Source organism: Mytilus galloprovincialis, chromosome 12 (genome assembly GCF_965363235.1).
Source record: "Mytilus galloprovincialis chromosome 12, xbMytGall1.hap1.1, whole genome shotgun sequence".
NCBI classification, from domain to species: Eukaryota; Metazoa; Mollusca; class Bivalvia; order Mytilida; family Mytilidae; genus Mytilus; species Mytilus galloprovincialis.
In genome coordinates, this window is record NC_134849.1 from 4,192,275 (window position 1) to 4,215,117 (window position 22,843).

Genomic DNA, 22,843 nt, shown 5'->3' on the forward strand with positions numbered 1-22,843 from the left:
CATTTTGTTTTATTTAACATATATAACTGATCTTCATAATATAGCAAAAGAGACATACATATTCAATTTCATTGACATCACGGGATACATACCTAAAGAAAAGACACTGTCTTGAAATTTAAGATTAGAAAAACACTACATATATATATATTTTTCTGAAAATCCTATGTTGATACAATGGTATACAGATACACATAGACATACATTATGGTATTATAAGACACATGGTGAGGTAACAGCAAATTGAGAAGAAAAGAACGCATAGGTTTGAAGGCTTACATTTATCAGAGAAAATCCATTTTTGTATTTATGATTCTAATGAGCTTACACAAGTTTTTAAGTGTTGATTGTTTTGAAAAATTCATAACTGAAATGATTAAATGTTACGACATCACGGGACACAGATCTGACGATAGGACTCGAATTTGAGGCTGGGCATAAATTTGATTCTTACACATATATCAATAGTAGGTGGGACAATAATTTAGTTTGAACATGTATTCAATTATATGTACGTAGACATAGAAATATTGCTTTTATTCCAGGATTGATGTTTTTGGTATTCTTTGATCACGCGTTGTTTTAATGATTTTTTTATTTTAAATCATATTGATAGTTTTTTTCTGTTAATCAAACATTTTCCAAAGTTCTTACATTGTAATAGATCAACATCACAAAATAAAAAAAACCCACAACATCCAATTTACTGACAAAATATTAAAGAGCGTTAATGAGTGTACACTGATAACACAAACATCAATAAAGTTTAAGAGAAGTTAGGAGACAAAATCAATAAACAATCATCGATGTCTGTATTACAAGTTTATAATAAGATAATGTTTGAATATTTATGACAGCATTAACATATCACCTATATATTTATATTTCTGCGGTCTTTTGTTGTTCATATAAACACAACCGATATTTTCCTAGAATGCTTATTCCGAAGACAAAACCCTCTGTCATACGAAACTTTAATAAGATAACTAAATGAAGTATTTGTCAGGTATATGCCATGAGAAAAGGTCCAAACTAAACTAAACTTAATTTGAAATAACCGCGCATAATTCCGTTTGTGTATTTAAACTTTCGCATTTTTCTAATAAACAATAAATATATCAACGCGGTAAGAAACAAAATGTCTAGTAGAGTAGACATGCTTTTATGTGTGTTTTAACGTCATTGGCGTTTATCAAAGAGTTTGCTTCTTTTACGGGAACTTGACAGTAAATGCACGCAAACTCTTCGTGTGAAGTTTGGAAAAAAAAGGAGGAGCCAGGCTACAAAAACAATTGTCCTGTCTGAAAGTACCTATAATAACTTTTTCTGAAATTATCCAGTCATAAAATATTTTACAAACTGAATCCATCGGGTCACTAAGTACATGAAATAGAGAGGGTCTATATAGTATATCAAGTATGACCGCGATATTCTCTCAGACTATCTCTGTGTACGTCATCTTCTCTGCAGTGTCCAAACTGTCTTACTCTCTATCTTATATTCGTATATTAAAAAACAATCCGTTGAAAGATGTATTGATTAGATATCAATAGATTTATATACTATATGTAGCTAGAATAAGTAACTATCTTATACTTTAAATTGGATGTTTTAAATATCAAAAACAAAAAACCATAAAACTACAAAGATGAAAATGATAAACATAATACATTTTTGACACATGCTATCATCTTTCATATTTTTATATTATTTTTCTGTGACAGTGCGTTAGCGGAAATAAGTATAATAAATTTGAGCATGTTAATAATAGGCTTATCACATTTACCAGGCTGAAAATTTTGTACATTGAACACAAGTTGTATTTTTATATGACTCCTACGACGCTCAAATCTCTAACACAAATACTAACTCCGAGTAAAATTCAAAACGGAAGGTTCCTAATCAAATGGAAAAATCGAATAATTAAACACATCAAACGAATTGACAACAACTGTCATATTCCTGACTTGGTGCTGGTATTCTCAAATATAAAAAAGTGGATTGAACCAGGTTGTAAAGAGCTGAATATCTCACTTTTCTGACAGTCGCATCCAATTCCATTATATTTACAACGATGCGTGAGCAGAACAGACATAATAGGTAAAACATTGTAAAATTCACTATTTCAGTACTATTTTTGCAAGTGATAAAATAGAAATAACAAAAATTTAAATTTTGCTAATGTATCATACAATTTTAAAGCGTTAACGACTGTAATTCAATAGCCTATATATTGTCTTTATTTTGTCACTGAACAAAAGCGAGAAATATTATCTCTTTAAAAGATAAACACCACAAAAGATATTGTCATCGTTAATCTACGCAGGTGAGAACAGATAATCAGATTTTGTGATAATTATGTACACGAACATATATTCACCTAAACTATAAGATAACCGATCTTATATTTTAGTATTTTCTTTAACTGTATTTAAGATTTAACACTCTATCACTTTATAAATGATTTTATGAGATTATAGAATGTTTACTCATACCATATAACACTAACGAATTGTACAAGTGAATGTCTCTTAAAAGTCTAAAACAATTGATGCCTTCTAAGAATTAAAAGAATTGTCCTACATAATACAGACCACGTTGAACATGTTAAAACGCTTTCTATCTTGAATATTCAATAAATTCAAGTCTGTATATAAATTAATTCATCGTTATTTTATGAAGTTCTGTTTTTTTTAATCTAATATCGAACTCAAATCGTTTTACTTTTTATCATACATTTTTTTGTGTTTTACCAAACAGTAAATTTACATCAAATATTTTGAACTCGCTGTAAAATTTTATTTGTAATGCATAACAGTACTCAGGACAATATTTAATGGGAACATATTAGTTTTTAAAACAACTAGTTCCTCTTCTTCCATTGCAATATTTCCTCTTAGATAGTTGTCCTTTGAATGGCAGTGTGTTTGCTAATTTTTCATACAAGTATAGTTGTTGGTAAAATACAGGCATCAATATCTTTTTTTATTAAAGTATATTTATATTATTTTCGTCTTAATATTCAACTGCTTTACATGAATCAGTTGTCTTTTTGTTTTGCATTAACTATTATGAATGGGAAAATACAAAACATAAGTTTGAAAAAAAAACAAGAGACTGGAAAAAAAAGACGAAAAACAAGCAACAGTGCATAAACATGGGACCTAAATGCAAAGAACAATGCCGATGAAATAACACGAAATGTGTTTAAAACCTTATGGTAACAATTAGTTCTCTTTAAAGTTCAATCGTAATATGATTGCCCACTGGAATGAACGCCAATTCTGATATTTAATATTACAAGGGTTATTAACGTTGTATAATGTCAATCATTTCTAAACAATATTTGTTCATTTTAAATTTTCCTAATGTTTCCTTATGTATGTGTTACGATTGATTTAACCTTAAAGATTTAGTTTATTTAACTTTAAGGATATATATATATATATGTTATTCCAGCTAATTTATAAATGAAATTCTGAGAACTATAGCTATTTTTATTATCGGATATAATTGTTTCGAGATAAATATTCTAAAATTCTTAGTACTATACTTTAAGTAAAGGACACTATAAAAATGAATTTGAATATCGGATATCATTGCACAAAACAAACTTCAACTGGATGCACATATTAAATTCAGTTAACCTGAATTCAAGGTATGTACTTAGTTAGACGTTAATAGTTATGAGTTGTCATAATGCTTTATTTAATAAAATACATGAATTACTGATAAAAATAATGTTGCATTCAAAAGCATACCTATTTTGTCAATGATCGTAACTATAAATAACATTCATAACAGTGGGAGATGAAGCTAGAAATATAAACATTTTTAAACACAATTTTTTCGGCAAATAAATGTAACAGTAGTTTTCCAGTTGTTCGTTTGGTTGAAATAGACAACCGTTTAATCTTGGCGGGCTTTATGAATATTGCATATATATATTTTTTCAATTGACCTTAGAGTTTTGTATATAAACTTATCATAGCTACCAGTATTAAAGTCTTGTTTTTGTGCAAGACGCGCGTTTCGTCTTCAAAAGACTCATCAGTGACGCTCGAATAAAAAAAAGTTAAATGACCGAATATAGTTCAAAGTTGAATAGCAGTAGGGACCAAATAATCCCAACGTTTTGCCTAATACAGCTAAGATAGTCTATTCCTGATGTAGAAAGCCTTAGTATTTTAAAAATCCTTTAAAAAAAAAAAGGTTTTGCATATTAGATCATATTTTTTTTTTCAGAACAATTTATATATAAAATGTCGATCGTTGGAACAAAATGGAACAGCAAATCTCGCACCGTAAATGGTGAATGGGAAACCGTTGTGACAGTTCATGAAACGTTCGAAAAGCGTGATGGAAGTACTGAAATAAAAACAAGGGAAATTAAAATGGAGGGACATCCGGATAAAGCAACAATGGTAAGATATCTATCAAATTGGTTAAATTATTCTAAATTGACAATTGCATGTTTAATCTTGATCTTTTTATAGTCGTTTCATTCTGATTTAAGCTGCAAGAAATGAAACAACTGGTATTGTTCTGTTTAACAACTTGATATACACAAGTTATTCTTTCTAGATTGATTGGTTATATTTTGTTGATTGTCCTTTTTTACATGTAAAACTGATAATGTAAATGGGAAATATGTCAAAGTGACAACAACCCGGCCACAGATCATTACTTTAGGTGTAGTATTTTAAGGACTTGGCGTTTTTTGTTTTGGCAATGCCTAATTTTCTTAGCGAAAACTTTTTCTACTGGAATGGAAGCAAGATGTATTAAAATACAAACAGCATCATCATTATTGCTAGGTAATCTATTTTATCGGAAAATAAAGCCATTTTTACGAATTAAAAATAAAAAAAAAAAAAAATACTATATGTTTTTATACAATATGCACAAAAAAAAAAAAAAAAAAATAGCATCTAAAGTGAAAAAAAATATATCTGTTTCTAATACGCATAATAAAAGAATTTCGAACTTGCAAATCGCTACTTAACTATTATTTTTCGGGAATGCCGACCCAAGCCTAAACATTTTATTTATAAATACATTATGATTAGGATTATATTACAATGTGGACTTTTCTACCCAAATGTTGGACGTTTTTACCTAATGTTTCTGTTCGGCTGATCACACATGGCTATCAATATAATAGAATTTTTCCGCTGTCATACATTTGCGAAGCTCAATCAACTGAATTTAAAACCGGGTTTAAACCAACATTTTTTTACATAAGGAAAAGCCTAACCAATTCAGGAATACATTTTTAACCCCGCCGCATTTTTGCACCTGTCCCAAGTCAGGAGCCTCTGGTTTTTGTTAGTCTTGTATTATTTTTAATTTTAGTTTTTTGTGTATAATTTGGAGTTAAGTATGGCGTTTATTATCACTGAACTAGTATATATATTTGTTAAGGGGCCAGCTGAAGGACGCCTCCGGGTGCGGGAATTTCTCGCTGCATTGAAGACCTATTGGTGACCTTCTGCTGTTGTCTGTACATTTTTTTTGTACTATTATCAGGTTGTAGTCTCTTTGACACTCCCCATTTCCATAATGAATTGTATCTCGTCATTGTGTTATTGTTCTTTTATCACTTTGTATTGTTGTGGTTCATTTTTGCTAATAAACTTTGTGTATTTGCTTTTTTGAGTTTCTTTGTAACATATGACTTCACTCTTTACTTGTACATCCCAACATTGTGTTATTGTGCCATGGTAAATGATGGATGTGAAGTTAGCAGCCGGTTCGTTAATCGTTAGTCGATATTCAAATTTATTTGAAAATCATAACAAAATATAATATTTGTTAACATTAAAAGCATAATATTTATAGTTGAAAGGAGCGAAAAGATACATAGGAAATTGTCTTATGACCCCATCAAGTTGTCTAAAACTCTCGTTGTCCTTGAATATAAATCCTCAGTAAATTGTATATTTGTCTTTATGATATCATATAGGTTTTTATCAATAAAACGACGCCAAAAATGTTATTCTATTGATAATATTTCTTAAAATAAAAACAAAAACCGATCACCCTAGAAACATATAAAACTATAAATAGAAATAAGGGGACATACATTTATTCTAGTGAGCGTCCTCCAGGCATGCTTAAGGGATGCTGCGAGCAGTTTAGAGAAGCTAATATCGTTAATACACCATTACAATCCCATAAATGTCAATCAAATAGAAAAGTTGATAATTAAGAGCTTGTATGAGCCTTTTGTAAGCCTTTTGAACGCCTGCAAAAATAAAGTTTAACTATGTTGCCATGGTAAAATATTTAATTGACACAAAATAAGATATATCAACAACGGTGGTTAAACAGTTTAGGGACAATTTATCAAAATTAGAACGAAAAGCTCTAATAGAACTAAATCATTATGATAACATTTAAGTATCTAAAGCAACTAGAAATAACACAACAGTAAATGTAAATAATATGGATTATATCAAAGCAGGAACAAGTCACCTTAACAGTAATCATTTCTTGAAAATAAATGAACCAGTTACTAACATTGTTGTGAAATCTATAAAAGATAATGTTAAAAAATTATCAAGGAAAAAAGAAATAGATTCACAAACTTTGAATTTCTTAAAGAATAATAACGAATCAAAACACATGTAACTTCTTGAAAAAATTAATAAAATCTATCTAGAAATAATTGATGAGGCGTTTCAAACTGGTCAAATAGTTGGCAACATAAACATTTCTTTCCGATCAATCATCAATAAGACTAGTGATACTCTTCTACAATACGCATTGAAAGATTTCTGAAATTAATTTAAAAACCATCTATATTGAAAAGGTATCACTTTTATATTGTAGATACTAAAGACTTCATTAATAAAATAAAGTCGCACGAGGTCAAGAAAGAATGCATCTTTCTTGACCTCTTGCGACTCTATTTTATTAATGAAGTCGTTAGTATCTTGAATATTAAAGTGATGCCTCTTCAATAACGGTTTTAAAATTAGATCCAGTAATTATCTTTGAATGCGTCTCGTAGTAAAGTTACACTTATTGATGATTGGTCGGTAAACAAATGTTTATGTTGCAAACTTTTGACCAGTTCGAAATGCCTCATTAATTATTTTTAGATTATTTTTATGAGGTACATGTGTCCATGTTTTGATTCGTTATAATCTTCTAGAAATTATAAGATTGTGAATCTATTCTTTTTCTCCTGGATAGTTTTTTTTAACATTATCTTTTATAGTTTTGACAACAACGTTAGTAGTTGGCTCATTTATTTTTAAATAATGATTACTGTTAAGGTGGCTTGTTCCTGCTTTGATGTAATCGATCTTATTTACAATCAATGTTGTGTTATTTTTATCGGATTTAGATATATAATGTTATCATTATGTTTTAGTTCTATTAGAGCTTTTAGTTCTAATTTTGACATATTGTCCGAAACTGTTTAACCTCCAGTTTTGATATATCTAGTTTTGTGTCATTTTAATAATTTTCTATAGCATCATGGTTAAACTTTATTCCTACAGGCGTACAAAAAGCTCACAAAAGGCTCATACAAGCTCTTAATTATAAACTTTTCAATTTAATTGACATTTATGGGATTTCAATGGTGTATTAACGATATAAGATTCTCAAAAAGGCTCGGAGCATCCCCCAAGCATGCCTGGAGGAAGCTCACTAGAATAAATATATGTTCCCTAAATATGGAAAGCCTAAAAAACAGAAATTTACAGTGAAAACCTGAGACCGCTTAAATGACGGTCAGACCTCCCTGTTCGTTCAATGTCTATAAAATTAGACGAACATAAAGACTTTGTATTTATAAAAATTGTATCAAAAGGATTTCCGAGAATAATGTCATCTTCGATATCTATGGAGGGTTTTGATTGTCACTTTTCAGCTTAAAATTGTCAAAATTTCAGGACAAAGGGCACAGGGCTATGGTGGGATCCCCTGATCTCTCAATCTTTCTAATATTATGCAGACATTTAGATTATAGGTAGATACAAACGTGACTAAAAGGTATTTGGGTATACTTCCTGTCTTCCATGTTTACGGAGCGCCAAAAGTGCCATTTGGATATTCAAATTATATAGTGAAAACCTACCTGAGACCACTAAAATGGAGTGAAACCCCCCCCCCCCCTGGTCTTTTAAAGTCCATAAAATTAAATCATAGACTCTGTATATATAGAGATTGTATGAAAAAGGTTTACGATGAATAATGTCATCTTCGATATCTACGGAGGGCTTTGATTGTCACTTTTCAGCTTAATTTTCAAAATTTCAGGACAAAGGGCACAGGGCAATGGTGAGACCACCCTGGTCTTTCAATGCACATAAAATTCAACTAACTCATAGACTCTGTATATTTAAAGATTGCATCAGAGGGATTTCCTAGAATAATGTCATCTTCGATATCTACGGAGGGCTTAGATTGTCCCTTTTTAGCTAAGAATTGTCAAAATATCAAGACAAAGGGCATTGGGCAATGGTTAGAGCCCCTTGATCTCTCAATCTGTCTGATATTATGCAGACACTTAGATAATAGGTAGATACAAACGTGACTAAAGGAATTTGGGTATACTTCCTGTCTTCTATGTTTACGGAGCGCCCAAAGTGCCAGTTGGATATTCAAATTATATAGTGAAAACTTACCTGAGACCGCTAAAATGAGAGTGAAACCCCCCTGGTCTTTCAATGTCCATAAAATTCAACTAAATCATAGACTCTGTATATATAAAGATTGCATCAGAAGAATTTTCCAGAATAGGGTCATCTTCGATATCTACGGAGGGCTTAGATTGTCACTTTTTAGCTAAAAACTGTCAAAATTTTAAGACAAAGGGCATTGGGCAATGATGAGAGCCCCCTGATCACTCAATCTTTCTAATATTATGCAGATATTTAGTTAATAGGTAGATACAAACGCAACTTAAAGAAATTTGGGTACACTTCCTGTCTTCCATGTTTACGGAGCGCCCAAAGTGCTAGTTTGATATTCAAAATATATAGTGAAAATCTACCTGAAATCGCTTAAATGAGGATGAGGATGAGACCCCCTGGAATATAATGATTATAATGACGAAAGTGTCATTGCCTTATAGTGCTAAAACAACTTTATTTTTTTTTCAGAAATGGACAAAAATACACAGATTTATTCAGAATGTTATACTGACGAAAATCACATAAAAATATTTTTAAAAATCAAAAGTCTGGATTTCAATATGAAAGACCAGGGGGGTCAGTTAGAAGAGGTCATGAAACTATTTCCTACGTATCTTATAAGTCCTCTTAACTATGAAAACTTTAATGTTATTAAGTATTTCTTTTTTTATTAAACTAAAACTGCTAGCAGCTGGTTGGATATTGAATATCGAATATCGAATAACGAACCGGCAGCTAACTTCACATACATTGGTAAATGTGTGTTTACAAATTTTTTGTTTCATAGTGATTCAGATAATACCACAATGTTGACTGTTGTACCCCTTTTAACATTATTTTCTATTATGTCTGTTTGTATTGTTCATACATCGTTGTCAATATAATGGAATTTTAGGCGACTGTCATACAGGTGAGGGACTAATAAAGATTTTTTATTAGTTGTTAGTTGTTAGTGGCTTTGAACCAGCTGTCAGATAACTGCGAGTACTCTTAGATCTGTTCATTGTGTCTTTTTGTGTCGGGATGTATAAGTACCGGGCCACGTCCACTAGCATTTTTGTCCATCTGATGAGTTAAGCCTTTTTCAACTGATTTTTATAGTTCGTTCTTATGTTGTACTGTTACACCACTGTCCCAGGTTAGGGGAAAGATTAGGATCCCGCTAACATGTTTAACCCCGCCACATTATTTATTTATGTGCCTGTCCCAAGTCAGGAGCCTGTAATTCAGTGGTTGTCGTTTGTTTATGTGTTACATATTTGTTTTTCGTTCATTTTTTTTTACATAAGTAAGGCCGTTAGTTTTCTCGTTTGAATTGTTTTACATTGTCTTATCGGGGCCTTTTATATCTGACTATGCGGTATGGGCTTTGCTAATTGTTGAAGGCCGTATGGTGACCTATAGTTTTTAATATCTGTGTCATTTTGGTCTTTTGTGGATAGTTGTCTCATTGGCAATCATACCACATCTTTTTTTTTATAAAACCAGATTTATTCCACAATTTTTACATAAGAAAATGGCTGTACTAGGTCAGAAAAAATGACAGTGTTAGTCCATTTGTTTGGTGTGTTTGAGCTTTTGATTTTGCCAATTTATTGGAGACTTTCCGTTTTGAATCTTCCTCGGAGTCCGGTATTTATGCAAGCTTAACTTTTTTCATTCGTTACGCATGTTTGCGCCTGTGATTTTGTCATTTTATAAAGAACTTTCCGTTTTGAATTCCTTTGAAATACGGTATTTTTATTATGTACGCAAAGACATATTATGAATCAAATTTAAGAGCTATTCTTACGCACATTATTATTCACATTAATAAAAAAAATAAGAAGAAAAATAGAACATTTTAATGAATATATATATTTTGTCACATATCAAAATTATTGGTTTAGAAAAATTGAGAAAGGAAATGGGAAATGTGTCATAGCGACAACTACCCGACCATAGAGCAGACAACAGCCGAAGGCCACCAATTGGTATTCAATGTAGCGAGATATCTCGCACCCGTAGGTGTCCTTCAGATGGCCCCTAAAAATATGTATACTAGTACAGTGATAATGGACGTCATACTAAACTCCGAATTATACACAAGAAACTAAAATTAAAAATCATACAAGACTTACAAAGGCCAGAGACTCCTGACTCGTGATAGGCGTAAAATAGTGTATTTTTTGCATGCCTTTGATAAAATATTTTTTGGAAGAAGATAACAAATATTATTTGATATTTTATATTGTATCCCTGAATATTGAATGTATATTACAACAAGCTGTCAACTTGTTTGCCTAACGGATTTTTTTTGGTATTTATGTGTGTAAACTGAAAGAACCAATTAAATGTTTTTGCTGTTTATTGTTAATCAAGAAAAGAAACGTGCAGTGCGTAATTAAGTTTTTTTCTGCATTTAGAATTTAATCTAATAATGCAAATTCATTAATAATTGTATGATGTTTTTTTTTTCTTCTATGTCACACCAGAAAGCTGCAGTTGAATCATCTCGACAAAAACCTCGACCAATAAATCCAGAAGACTTCGTCAGAGAATCAGTCAGAGAACATAATACGTTACGCCAGAGGCATGGGGTACCGCCTCTGAACATTGCACAAGATTTATGTGACGTTGCTCAGAAATGGGCAAACTATTTGATAGACAACAATAAATTCGAACACAACTCGAGCGGATTTGGAGAAAATATAGCACAGAAGACAGGGAATCCTTGTACCTTAGATTATGCAGGTTGTTCGAAAAATATTTGTTTTTGTTGAGAGCATAAAATCTTTTGGAAACAATTGCAAATTTTACAAACTAGATTATTCAAGATTTGTTTTTAAGCAAAAACACCCACTAAAACAATTGGTGAATATATTGTCGCATTAACAATCATACTTCTGTTATTTATCTTGAATATTGATCTCATAAAATGATTTGAGAAAAACATGTTTCAGTATCGTTTTTACAAAGCATTGCTACAATACATCGCAATATTGATGCATTGCTGAAGATTAAAAACCGGTAAAGTTTAAAATTTTTGTGTTTAAGGCATATGAAATTCCATATGAAAACTGTATTCAACGGAAATTCGAATACTTTAAACCATATTATGCATTTATTACTTAATTAGATAGGGTTTATTTGGTACCGATATATTCAAATTTCGTAGAACACTCTATTGTCACTTCTAATTGATTAGTTACATCTATGAATATGCATTATAACTTACCAAAGGGATGAACAACGGTGTTTCTACTTCTTTTTCAATGCAATTATTGATATGTGTGATGATCACTACAGTTCTTTGGACCTCCAGACTCTCGACAAATCTCGACAAAATAAAAAAAGAGCTTAAATGCCGATTACATGATAAGGTCAGACTTTGTCGGAGCGGAATCATTTTATAACATACATGTTGCAAAGTTGAATTACCATTCATTTTCTTAGGGGGGTCTTTTAAATAGTAGAGAATAAATAGACCTAATAGCCAATTGACTAAAATCTACTAACATATTGATATATAACTGTTAGTATTCTAATAATTCCAAATCATTTTTTATATGTATATGATCGTGATATTTTTAATATAAACAATGAGAGCGACACAGTCGTAGAGTGCATATTTATTTATTTATTAAGATATCAAAGGGACTATTTGAACTAAAAAGTAGAAGAGAGAATTAAATAGATCATAACAACAAAAGTAACTTCAACAAAAAAGAGAAAGGCAACAAAACACTACGTACACAACTTAAGTAATATATTAACAAACGTTTTATAAATGCAGGATGGGCAGCAACCAGGTCATGGTACAATGAAATAAAGGATTACACATTCTTCGGAAGTGAACCACTTTCGAAAAAGGAATTGGGAGGTTTGTAAAGTTATAAAGAAAACAAAATATTTGCCTAAATATATGCATTATCAAACCAAAGGTAGAAACCAGTATAAACTTAAGCTTACTGCATGCTTGAAATCATGTGAAGAGTAGTTGTAACAAGGATAGTAACCAGAGTTTGAATAAAAAGGTTTAGAGTTACCAAACGATGACACAATTAAGAAACTACAATACATTGGAGAAAACAAATGATAAAGTTTTCTAAATCCAGCCTATGAAAAAAATATGCTGTTAGTATTGAATATATAATGATATGAAACTTTGAAATATCAAATTTATGAAAGAAAAAGAATACATTATGTTTTTTGTACGTGCTTTTAACTAGATTTAAAATGTTTAATGACGTACAGATTTTGATCCTCGAGGTAAAGGTTAGAAAATAGTTTGTGCAATAATATTTGTAGGGCACACTTGTGATTATATACAGGGAGAATATAGCTAATTCTGGTTTTTTTATTGCAGGCATCAAGATTGGTCATTTCACACAAGTAATATGGAAAAATACAAAGGAAATGGGTATTGCAAAAGCCAAGAAGGATGGCAGGGTTGTTGTTGTAGCAAACTATAGACCAGCAGGAAATGTCATTGGTTCTTATGCAAAAAATGTCTTTCCACCAAAAGGATGATTCAACTTTTCTTGGGAAATTCAAATTTAATATTTCAGTTATATGACTGTATCTATATTCATCAGAATAATGAATGATAATGTTTATAGCATTTTGTCTATAAGCATACTAAAAAACACACATTGTATCCAAATAAATACAAACTCTTATTATATTCCAGGTGCATTGTTGTAAAAATAAATATTTACATAAAAGCATAAATAAAGGTATAACCGAAAATAATTACACTGTTAAAAAAGGAAGCAGGATTAATGATACAACCAACTATAAATACAAAGTATAAAACAATGGAATACATTTCTTAAATATGATGTTACAGTTAAATGATGGTGTGGTAGTGTTATTCAAGGTGAAAGTAGTACACAAATATTTAAATCTCGCTTATCAATTAAACAGAGACAAATCAAGGCAACAAACAAAATAACTGAGCAGCATCTTAAAGGAGTGAGAGTGGGTCCGTCGATATAGGGAGCGTCTTTTTTGTATTTACAATGCCCATCATGCGAAGCAACACTTAGATAAACTTTCAATAATCAGGAATTGGAAAGATTTAAAGAAAATACGGCTATATTCTATATAAACACACATTGTATCCAAATAAATACAACCTATTGCAACTAAAATTTTCACTTACAAACGCGTTTTGCAGGATCTCGATATTGACGACTTCAAGTCTAAACCTCCTGATTGCACTTGTGCTAGTTCCCAATTCACATATAATCCCGCTGGCCACGTTATTACCGGTGACCTTAACATTGTTAATAACACTTCTCTACGAAACGTGTTATCGAAAGGTCCGAAATATCGTGAGCCTAAATCCATCAATTGGAAATACAACTTTAAAATTTTGATGGATTCAGTCGAGGATTATGCCAGGCAATGGGCTAAGCGCGAGAAGGAAGACGTAGACACTCTATCCGAATGGATAAAGGCAGTGAGGTCCTTAATACAAATCAGAATTAAGAAACTGAATGGGTCCATCAATGCCCATGCTACGTCAATTTTTAAAGACCCAAATGTTGCTAAACACCTATCCGACCTCCATGATAAATATGTTGTTGTCCCCGCAGACAAAGCCCCAAATAACATCGTTTTTGTCTGTAAAAGTCATTACATTAATTGCTTGATAAACGAATTAGGTATAGACAATTCACTTGGAAACTCAACATATACCCTCACGACACTTACCAAAGAGGAAATCCTGGATAATCATAGGTCTGTTCTTTGTTCCTTTGGTATTTCAACCAAAGATGAAGAACTGGATCTTCCATCACTTTATTGGATACCTAAACTACATAAGTGTCCTTACAAACAGCGGTATATTGCTGGGTCTTCCAAGTGCTCCACAAAACCTCTTTCTAAATTATTAACATCCATTTTATCAGCAATCAAAGACGGGCTTCAAAGTTATTGTGAAACTGCCTATTCTAGAGGTGGCGTGAATCAGATGTGGATACTTAAAAATTCCAAAGATCTTTTAGAGTACATACAATCTAACTCTCTTTCATCTTGTAACAGTATTAAAACATTTGACTTCTCTACTCTTTACACAAGTATTCCACATTCCAAACTTAAAGACAAATTAAAAGAGCTGGTATTACTTTGCTTCATAAAAAAGAATGGCCAACGTAGATACAAGTATCTTGTCTTAGGGAGGGATAAATCCTACTTTGTAAAGAATCACTCTGATTCAAACAAAAAATTCTCTGAAACCGATATTATCAAGATGCTTGATTTCTTGATTGACAACATATTTGTTACGTTCGGAGGACGTGTTTTTCAACAGACTGTCGGCATACCAATGGGAACAAACTGTGCCCCTCTACTTGCAGACTTGTTTCTTTATTATTATGAGGCTGACTTCATGCAGGAACTTCTTAGGAAGAAAGATAAGAAGTTAGCAATATCCTTTAACTCTACTTTCCGCTATATAGATGACGTTCTTTCACTAAACAATTCAAAATTTGGTGACTATGTGGAACGCATCTATCCCATCGAATTGGAGATAAAGGATACTACAGATACAGTTAAGTCAGCTTCATATCTTGACTTACATCTAGAAATTGACAATGAGGGTCGGTTGAAGACAAAACTTTACGACAAAAGAGATGATTTCAGCTTTCCAATTGTGAACTTTCCATTTCTAAGTAGCAACATTCCAGCAGCACCTGCATACGGGGTATATATCTCTCAAATGATACGATATTCCCGTGCTTGCATTTCCTATCATGATTTTCTTGATAGAGGGTTACTGCTCACAAGGAAGCTATTAAATCAAGAGTTCCAAATGGTGAAGTTGAAATCATCCCTTCGTAAATTTTACGGACGCCATCACGAGTTGGTTGACCGTTATGGAATAACCATTTCACAAATGATATCGGATATGTTCCTCACGTCGTAACTACAATCCCCTTCCCTTTCATGAATTTGATCTACCGAATTAGACTATTTACCGGATTTGTAATCACATAAGCAACACGACGGGTGCCGCATGTGGAGCAGGATCTGCTTACCCTTCCGGAGCACCTGAGATCACCCCTAGTTTTTGGTGGGGTTCGTGTTGTTTATTCTTTAGTTTTCTATGTTGTGTCATGTGTACTATTGTTTTTCTGTTTGTCTTTTTCATTTTTAGCCATGGCGTTGTCAGTTTGTTTTAGATTTATGAGTTTGACTGTCCCTTTGGTATCTTTCGTCCCTCTTTTCTCGTATATAAAGATCTGAGAAAACATGTTTATAGTGAATTGAGACACAGACACAATGTATTGGGCAAACGAGTGATATTGACGGTAATTTGTGCCCATAGATGTCAGTTTTGTTTCTTTCAAATTACTCTTTTAGAGTAATGTTTATGCTGAGAGCATCAGTATCAACGCAGAAATTGAAAGAATTGCATAATGCATTAGTCTCAACAAAGATTTACAAATGGATACCCTTTAGTACCACACAGTTTGACAACAGTTAATGGAGGGTATTATGTGTAAGAGCAACACGACAGATGCCACTTATGTAGCATGATCTGCTTACCCTTCCGGAGCACCTTCAATCACCCCTGGTTTTTGGTGGGGTTCGTGTTGTTTAGTCTTTAGTTGTCTATGTTGTGTATTGTGTACTATTGTTTGTCTGTTTGTCTTTTTAATATTAGCCATAGCGTTGTCAGTTTATTTTTGATCCATGAGTTTGACTGTCCACCTGTTGGGTTTCGCCCCTCTTTTGCAGTTCATTTTTGCTCTGTCGTATAATGTAAGACGATAATTGAGTTTAAAATAGTCTTGTATACAAATGTATTTCATTTCTTTTGTAGAGTTATGATTTTACGTAATACCATTAAAACTATTTCAATAAATCTAGGTAATATAAAGCTGTACTAAAGATGACAATTAATCGGAGTAGATATAATCATCTCTTATACTTGTATATCAAACCAATTGTCACGAAATTTTCTGAATAACATACAAAAATTACAAGGATCTCTATAACAACGAAGTTAAGTCTAAACCTGAATGCAGCTATGCAAGTTCCTTTTCTACATATAATCCAGATGGCAACATTATTACATATGACTTAAAAATTGCCAGTTACACTTCTCCATGACATGTGTTTTCATATGCTCGATATATCGTGAGCCTAAACACATAAATTGGAAACAAAATATCCAAAAGCTGACTAATTCAGTTTAGGATTTTCACAGCCAATAGGGTGAACGCAAACAAACATTATTAATATATCTGAATAGTTTAAGGTTGTACGGTTGTTAAAACATATGAATAAGCTTTAATAAACATGTAAGGAACAACATAGACCAAAAGTCTGACGATAATATGTGCATTTGCTTGACGGAAGATACAAGCATTACATGAGAAGCTTACGCTGCCAATACATCCGGTCGCGTTACTTTTGTAGTTCATGTTATTCCCTCAGTTTTTTTCACAATGATTTGATACTAAAATGATTATTAGATATTTCTAGGACGTTTTAAACTTTTTAGAATCATTATTTATTCGGCAGTCCACAATTTTTACGTAGTACCTACATGTTTCTATGGCATGTTTAGATAATACAGGGAAGGCACATTTTGTGGTACCTGATAAATATCATTTGAAATTAATCATGTTTATCTTTTATTGGAATTTCGTCTGCGTTTGTAATTTCCTTATTATGGCTCTGCAACGAAGTTGTCGGTGCCATATAGTTTTACCCTTGTCCGAAATTCTGTAATTCCGAATTCCGTCATTCCGTCATTCCGCAACAAACCATCATACGGAGTTTTTTCTAAACCCCCGTTAGATATTGGGATGATTTTTGGTATGTGAGTTAACCATGATATGTTTCAGATCAAGTTTAAGTTTCGTTCCGATCCACTAATTTTTGCCGAAATTACTGGCTTTGGACTTTGATAAATTGTTGAAAATTACAGTTATACAGACTTTTTTTCTAAACTCTTTCAGATGTTGGCCTGATTTTTTGGTATATGTGTTAACCATGATGAGTTACAGATCAAGTTTAAATTTCGTTTCTCTCCTCTAACTTTTGCGGAAATTATTGGCTTTGAACTTTGATAAATTGTTGAAAATCACTGTTATACATACTTTTTTTCTAAACGCTTTCAGATATTGGGCTGATTTTTGGTATGTGAGTTACTCATGTTGAGTTACAGATCTAGTTTAAAGTTTTTGCCAAAAATTAAGGGTTTACAACTTTGAAAATTGTTGAAAATAACAGTTATACAGACTTTTTTTCTATACGCCTCCAAATTTTGAGCTGATATTCGATATGTGAGACTACCATCATGTTTGTGTCCACATGTGTTATAGAAATTGCAGATTTTTCAACTTTTTGAGACGAGGTCATTCGTGTCACTTTGACACATCTAGTTTTTCTAGAGTGTTGTCATTGTCTTTTGTATTGTATAATTTTAACAGTGGTTGTGTTTTGTCTTATTTATAAACAAAAATGATTAAATTTTAAGTTGGTAAAAAAAAAAAGAATATCAACGTTAAATAATTTGAAGGACGAACTATTGTCACAAAAGAATGATTCATAACTAAATAACCTTATCTTAGATACTACAATGTGAGTATTCTTTCTTTCTCCCTAGTTAAGAAAGAAAAGCTTAATATCAACATACTAGTATATTGTGTTTGGGTGTTTGGTTCTTTCCTTTCAATAGGTGTTGTACCTCATATTTTTATGTCATTTGTTTGAACAACAAGTAAGGTTCATGGTTTTACGTCACAAACACTAATAGGATTTTTTGTATTTCCACCTGAAATTGCACATGTTTAACTATTCTCATTTTTGACCAAATAGATAGTAAATACATCAGATAAACGTAAACTAGATAGTTATTCTGACGTGTTTAAAGTCTTTTTGGAATTGGCAAGGTATTTGGGTTATTGAATTTATCTTTTTGACCCCATTCTACCAATATAAAAACTGCAAATATAAAAACAAAATAATATCAGCTTAGAACTTAATCATTACCGCCAACATATAAAACATATTTGTATATATTTTCATTCTACTTTTCATAAATTATAATCTTGGTACCTTTGAAAACTATTTCTGTAAATGGTGTACTTTTATGAAGGAATTTAAAATACATCAAAACATTTTACAATTTTGATTGTTAGAAATGGTCATAAAAGATATCACATACTCAGAGGTCTAGTACATATATAGGCCATTTTGGACAAAACTGGACAAACAAATAATCATGTTAATGTTGTACTTTAAATAATTTAACTAAAAGTAATATCATCAATTAACTTAAACCGAAGCAAAAACAAACCCAACTTAGTTACTGCTATAAATGAAAGATTTAATACACAGAACTAAATTTCAATGTCAATAAATAAACAACGGGTTTACGATTGCAATTCAATAACATAAATATTGTCTTGATTTTGTCACATAACAATAGCGTATTATCACTTCAAAAGATAAATACCACAAAAGAAATTGTCATCGTATATCTACGAAGGTTAGAACAGATAATCAGGTTTCTTGCTAATTTTGTACACGAATACATATTCACTTAAAATAAAAGATAACCGATCTCTTATTTTAGTCTTTTCTTTAGTTTAAACGTATTTAGTCGTTTTTTAAACTGTTTTTAATTCTTTACACTGTTACTTTTTCAATGATTTTATGAGATTATATAATGTTTATTCATACCATAAAACACTAACGAATTTTACAAAAGCATGTCTGTAAAGTTCGAAACAATCAATGACTTCTGAAAACTAAATCCATTGTCCAATTTTAAATGGATCACCTTGATAAGCTTTTAACCTTCGATATTTATTATATATCGTTTGAGGTAAATACATATAATGTCATTTTATGAAGGTATCTATTATGAAATAAAACAAAATCGTTTAACATTTTATATCTTATTGGTGATGTTGTACTTAAAAGATACGTTTACACAACAGTTAAGGTGGTACCTAACACTACAGGGAGATAACTCTGTAAAGTCAGCTAAACGTTTTAATTACGTTGTGTTGTAAAGGACATATTAAGCTTCTCAATGATCAAAATTAGTGTTTGTCAAACTGCTATATAACCAGTGTAATTTTTCTGATAAAATGGTATGTTCAAAATTTTTGAGATTTTTATATTTTTGTCAAATGGTCAAAGTAAATACTTTGTGAAAACTTTATGAAAATTAAACGAGCCAAATTAATTTTAGTGAAGGTATTGGGTACCACCTTAATGTACTTTATGTTGTTGAAGCCATGTTAATTTTAAGATTATCGTCCACTATGGATAAGTCTCTTGAAGTTGAACCAACGTACTTCTTGATAACGTAACAATCATTTACTTTTTATTTTGACACATACCCCTCTCAAGGTAAATAACTTGGTACAAACTCTAAAAAGAAAGATACCAAAATACTTTCAAAGTCATCAGTAAAAATTCACTGATAACGCTATGGAAAAAAGTAAATCAAACAAAAGACAAGCAAAAGAATACAAAACGCAACATAAAAGACCAAAGACTGACAAACACGAACAGTTAAATTATCACTCAGATGGTCTGTGGTCTTAACAGTTTTAGATGAAGAAAAAAAAAAAAAAAAAAAACAACGGTGACAAAAGTACAGTCAGTTGCAATCAACATTTGTATTTTATTGTAATATATGGTTCTAAGTCTTTAGTTTTATATTTACGGCACATGGCATGTTTGTCTTTTTTATGACATTTTGTGTTTTTTGACATATCATTTAATTATTATTTTATATTTTGACTTGTGATGTTTAATTTCCCTAATATATCAATTTTCCCCTTTTAAAATAGACTTTTTGAAATGATATCATATCACATATCTACAAATATTCTAGTCACATTATATCTGTTAAAATCACGACAATGGTGTATTGCTGAAATATCTTGTTAACATGAAATTCTCATCAATAATATTGAAATCCATATGTTGGTTTTATCTAACCAACTCTAAATGAGAACATTTTTGTAATGCAATGCATGATACTTCGATTTCAAAATACGTTCAAGGTTTTCTGAATTGAAGTTAATACCTACGATAACAATTAAGTGTATTTAAATTATGAATTCCTTCGTATCCATCGATTTTTAACAGGAACCCATGTTGTCAGTGTTGTAATCATAAATATCACTGAATACAAATGATATGTGTATCAATGTATCCACCTCATTTAATTAAAGCCGCTGATGAGTCTTTTGAAGACAAAACGCGCGTCTTGCTTACAACATTATATGCTACCTTTGGTGGCGTTTTACTCTTTTAATGTTGAATGTCCTCGGATTGATACAAGAATAAAAGTGTAATAATTTTAACAAATTTCTCGTTTTTTACTTCACCGCGTTCATTTATTATAGGAGGAAACTAATGTTTTCTAACTGACAACATACATGTTTTCATGGTAGTATGTTTGTTATAAAGAGTCGAAAGATAAACTCATAAGACAGAAAATGACAACGCCAAGACAAAAACAGAAAAAAAAACCACGGTACAAACAGCAGTAAACACAACACAACATAGAAACCAAAAGACTGAGCAACATGAACTTAAAAAAAAGCAGGTTATCTGTGATGCTCTAAACGAGTAATCAGATCGATCTTGCTTTACATTTAGCATCCGTCGTGTTGCTCATTTTTTTACTAATCCGTCGATAAGTAAAATTCCGAATATCACATGTCATTGTCGTCGGACTTGAGATTAATGCATCACAAAAGTTAAGAGGTATATCAGATTTTAACATAAACTGTGTAAGTATAGTTTGAATATATAGATGATGTTCTTTCACTAAATAATTCAAAATTCGGTGACTATGTGTAACGCATCTATCCCATCGAACTAGAAATAAAGAATACTACAGATACAGTTAAGTCGGCCTCATATCTTGACTTACATCTAGAAATTGACAATGAGGTTCGGTTGAAAACAAAACTTTACGACAAAAGAGATGATTTCATCTTTCCAATTTTGAACATTCCATTTCTAAGTAGCAACATTCCAGCAACACCTGTATACGGGGTATATATCTCCCAATTGATACGATATTCTCGTGCTTGCATTTCCTATCATGATTTTCTTCATAGAGGGTTGCTGCTCACAAGGAAGCTATTAAACCAAGAGATCAAATGGTGATGCTGAAATCATCCCTTCGTAAATTTTACGGACGCCATCACGAGTTGGTTGACCGTTATGAAATAACCGTTTCACAAACGATATCAGATATGTTCCTTAAGTCGTAACTACAATCCCTTTCCCTTTCATGAATGTGACCTACCGAATTAGATAATTTAGCGGATTTGTTATCACATAAGCAACACGACGGTTGAAACATGTGGAGCAGGATCTGCTTACCCTTTCGGAGCAACTGAGATCACCCCTAGTTTTTGGTGGGGTTCGTGTTGTTTATTCCTTAGTTTTTTATGTTGTGGCATGTGGACTACTGCTTGTCTGTTTGTCTTTTTCATTTTTAGCCATGGCGTTGTCAGTTTATTTTCGATTTATGAGTTTTACTCTCCCTTTGGTATCTTTCGTCCCTCTTTTGAAAAAAGGCAGAACAAACTAATATGATAATAGAAAACAAAGGTTTTAACAAAATTAATATTTTAAGATGGTGAGAAGATACGGACTACGGTGAATAAAAGAGAAGATACGGACTACGGTGAATAAAAAGTATAAACCGAATAACTTAACTCAAAAGTAAACTCAAAGTCATAACAACATCAAAAACAAAAATGTTAGATTCAACCTTGTTTTATAGCAAAATTTCCTACTTATGACATTGTTTTTATAGGTTTATATTGACAATATTGGATGAACAACCCAAAGTAACATAACATAAAAGAGATTGTGTAACAAGAAAGGTGCCAAAATAACCACGTCAAAATGCTTCTGTGTAACATGTTCAACACTGTTTCAAGTAAAAGACAACCCTTTTTCTGCGAATACAAACAACCCACACATTTCATATGACAATGACTTTACTTGAATTTACTTTTAAAAAATATTTGCGTTACTAGAACTTCCTTATATATTCAATAAATTTTGCACTGTAATGGACTTAATATTGTATGTTTTTCCAGTTAAGATATAAATAAAATTCGTAGAACTATACCTATTGTCTAGGACAGTATTTAAAGGCATTTTTATTATCAAATAGCATTATAACAAACTAATTTGACTAG

General features: G+C 31.5%; 1 protein-coding gene across 1 annotated transcript in view; it reads left to right on the forward strand.

Annotated features, from left to right (window-relative positions):
- The first annotated feature begins 3,494 nt into the window (after positions 1–3,494).
- The window catches only part of LOC143055167 (uncharacterized), a 44,481-nt gene continuing 25,132 nt past the window's right edge, over positions 3,495–22,843 (forward strand). Inside the window, exons 1-5 of the mRNA XM_076228306.1 lie at positions 3,495–3,658; positions 4,246–4,424; positions 11,126–11,384; positions 12,427–12,513; positions 13,000–13,158. Coding sequence (XP_076084421.1) covers positions 4,263–4,424; positions 11,126–11,384; positions 12,427–12,513; positions 13,000–13,158 — 667 coding nt within the window. The 5' untranslated portion in view covers positions 3,495–3,658; positions 4,246–4,262. The remainder of the gene's footprint in view (positions 3,659–4,245; positions 4,425–11,125; positions 11,385–12,426; positions 12,514–12,999; positions 13,159–22,843) is intronic.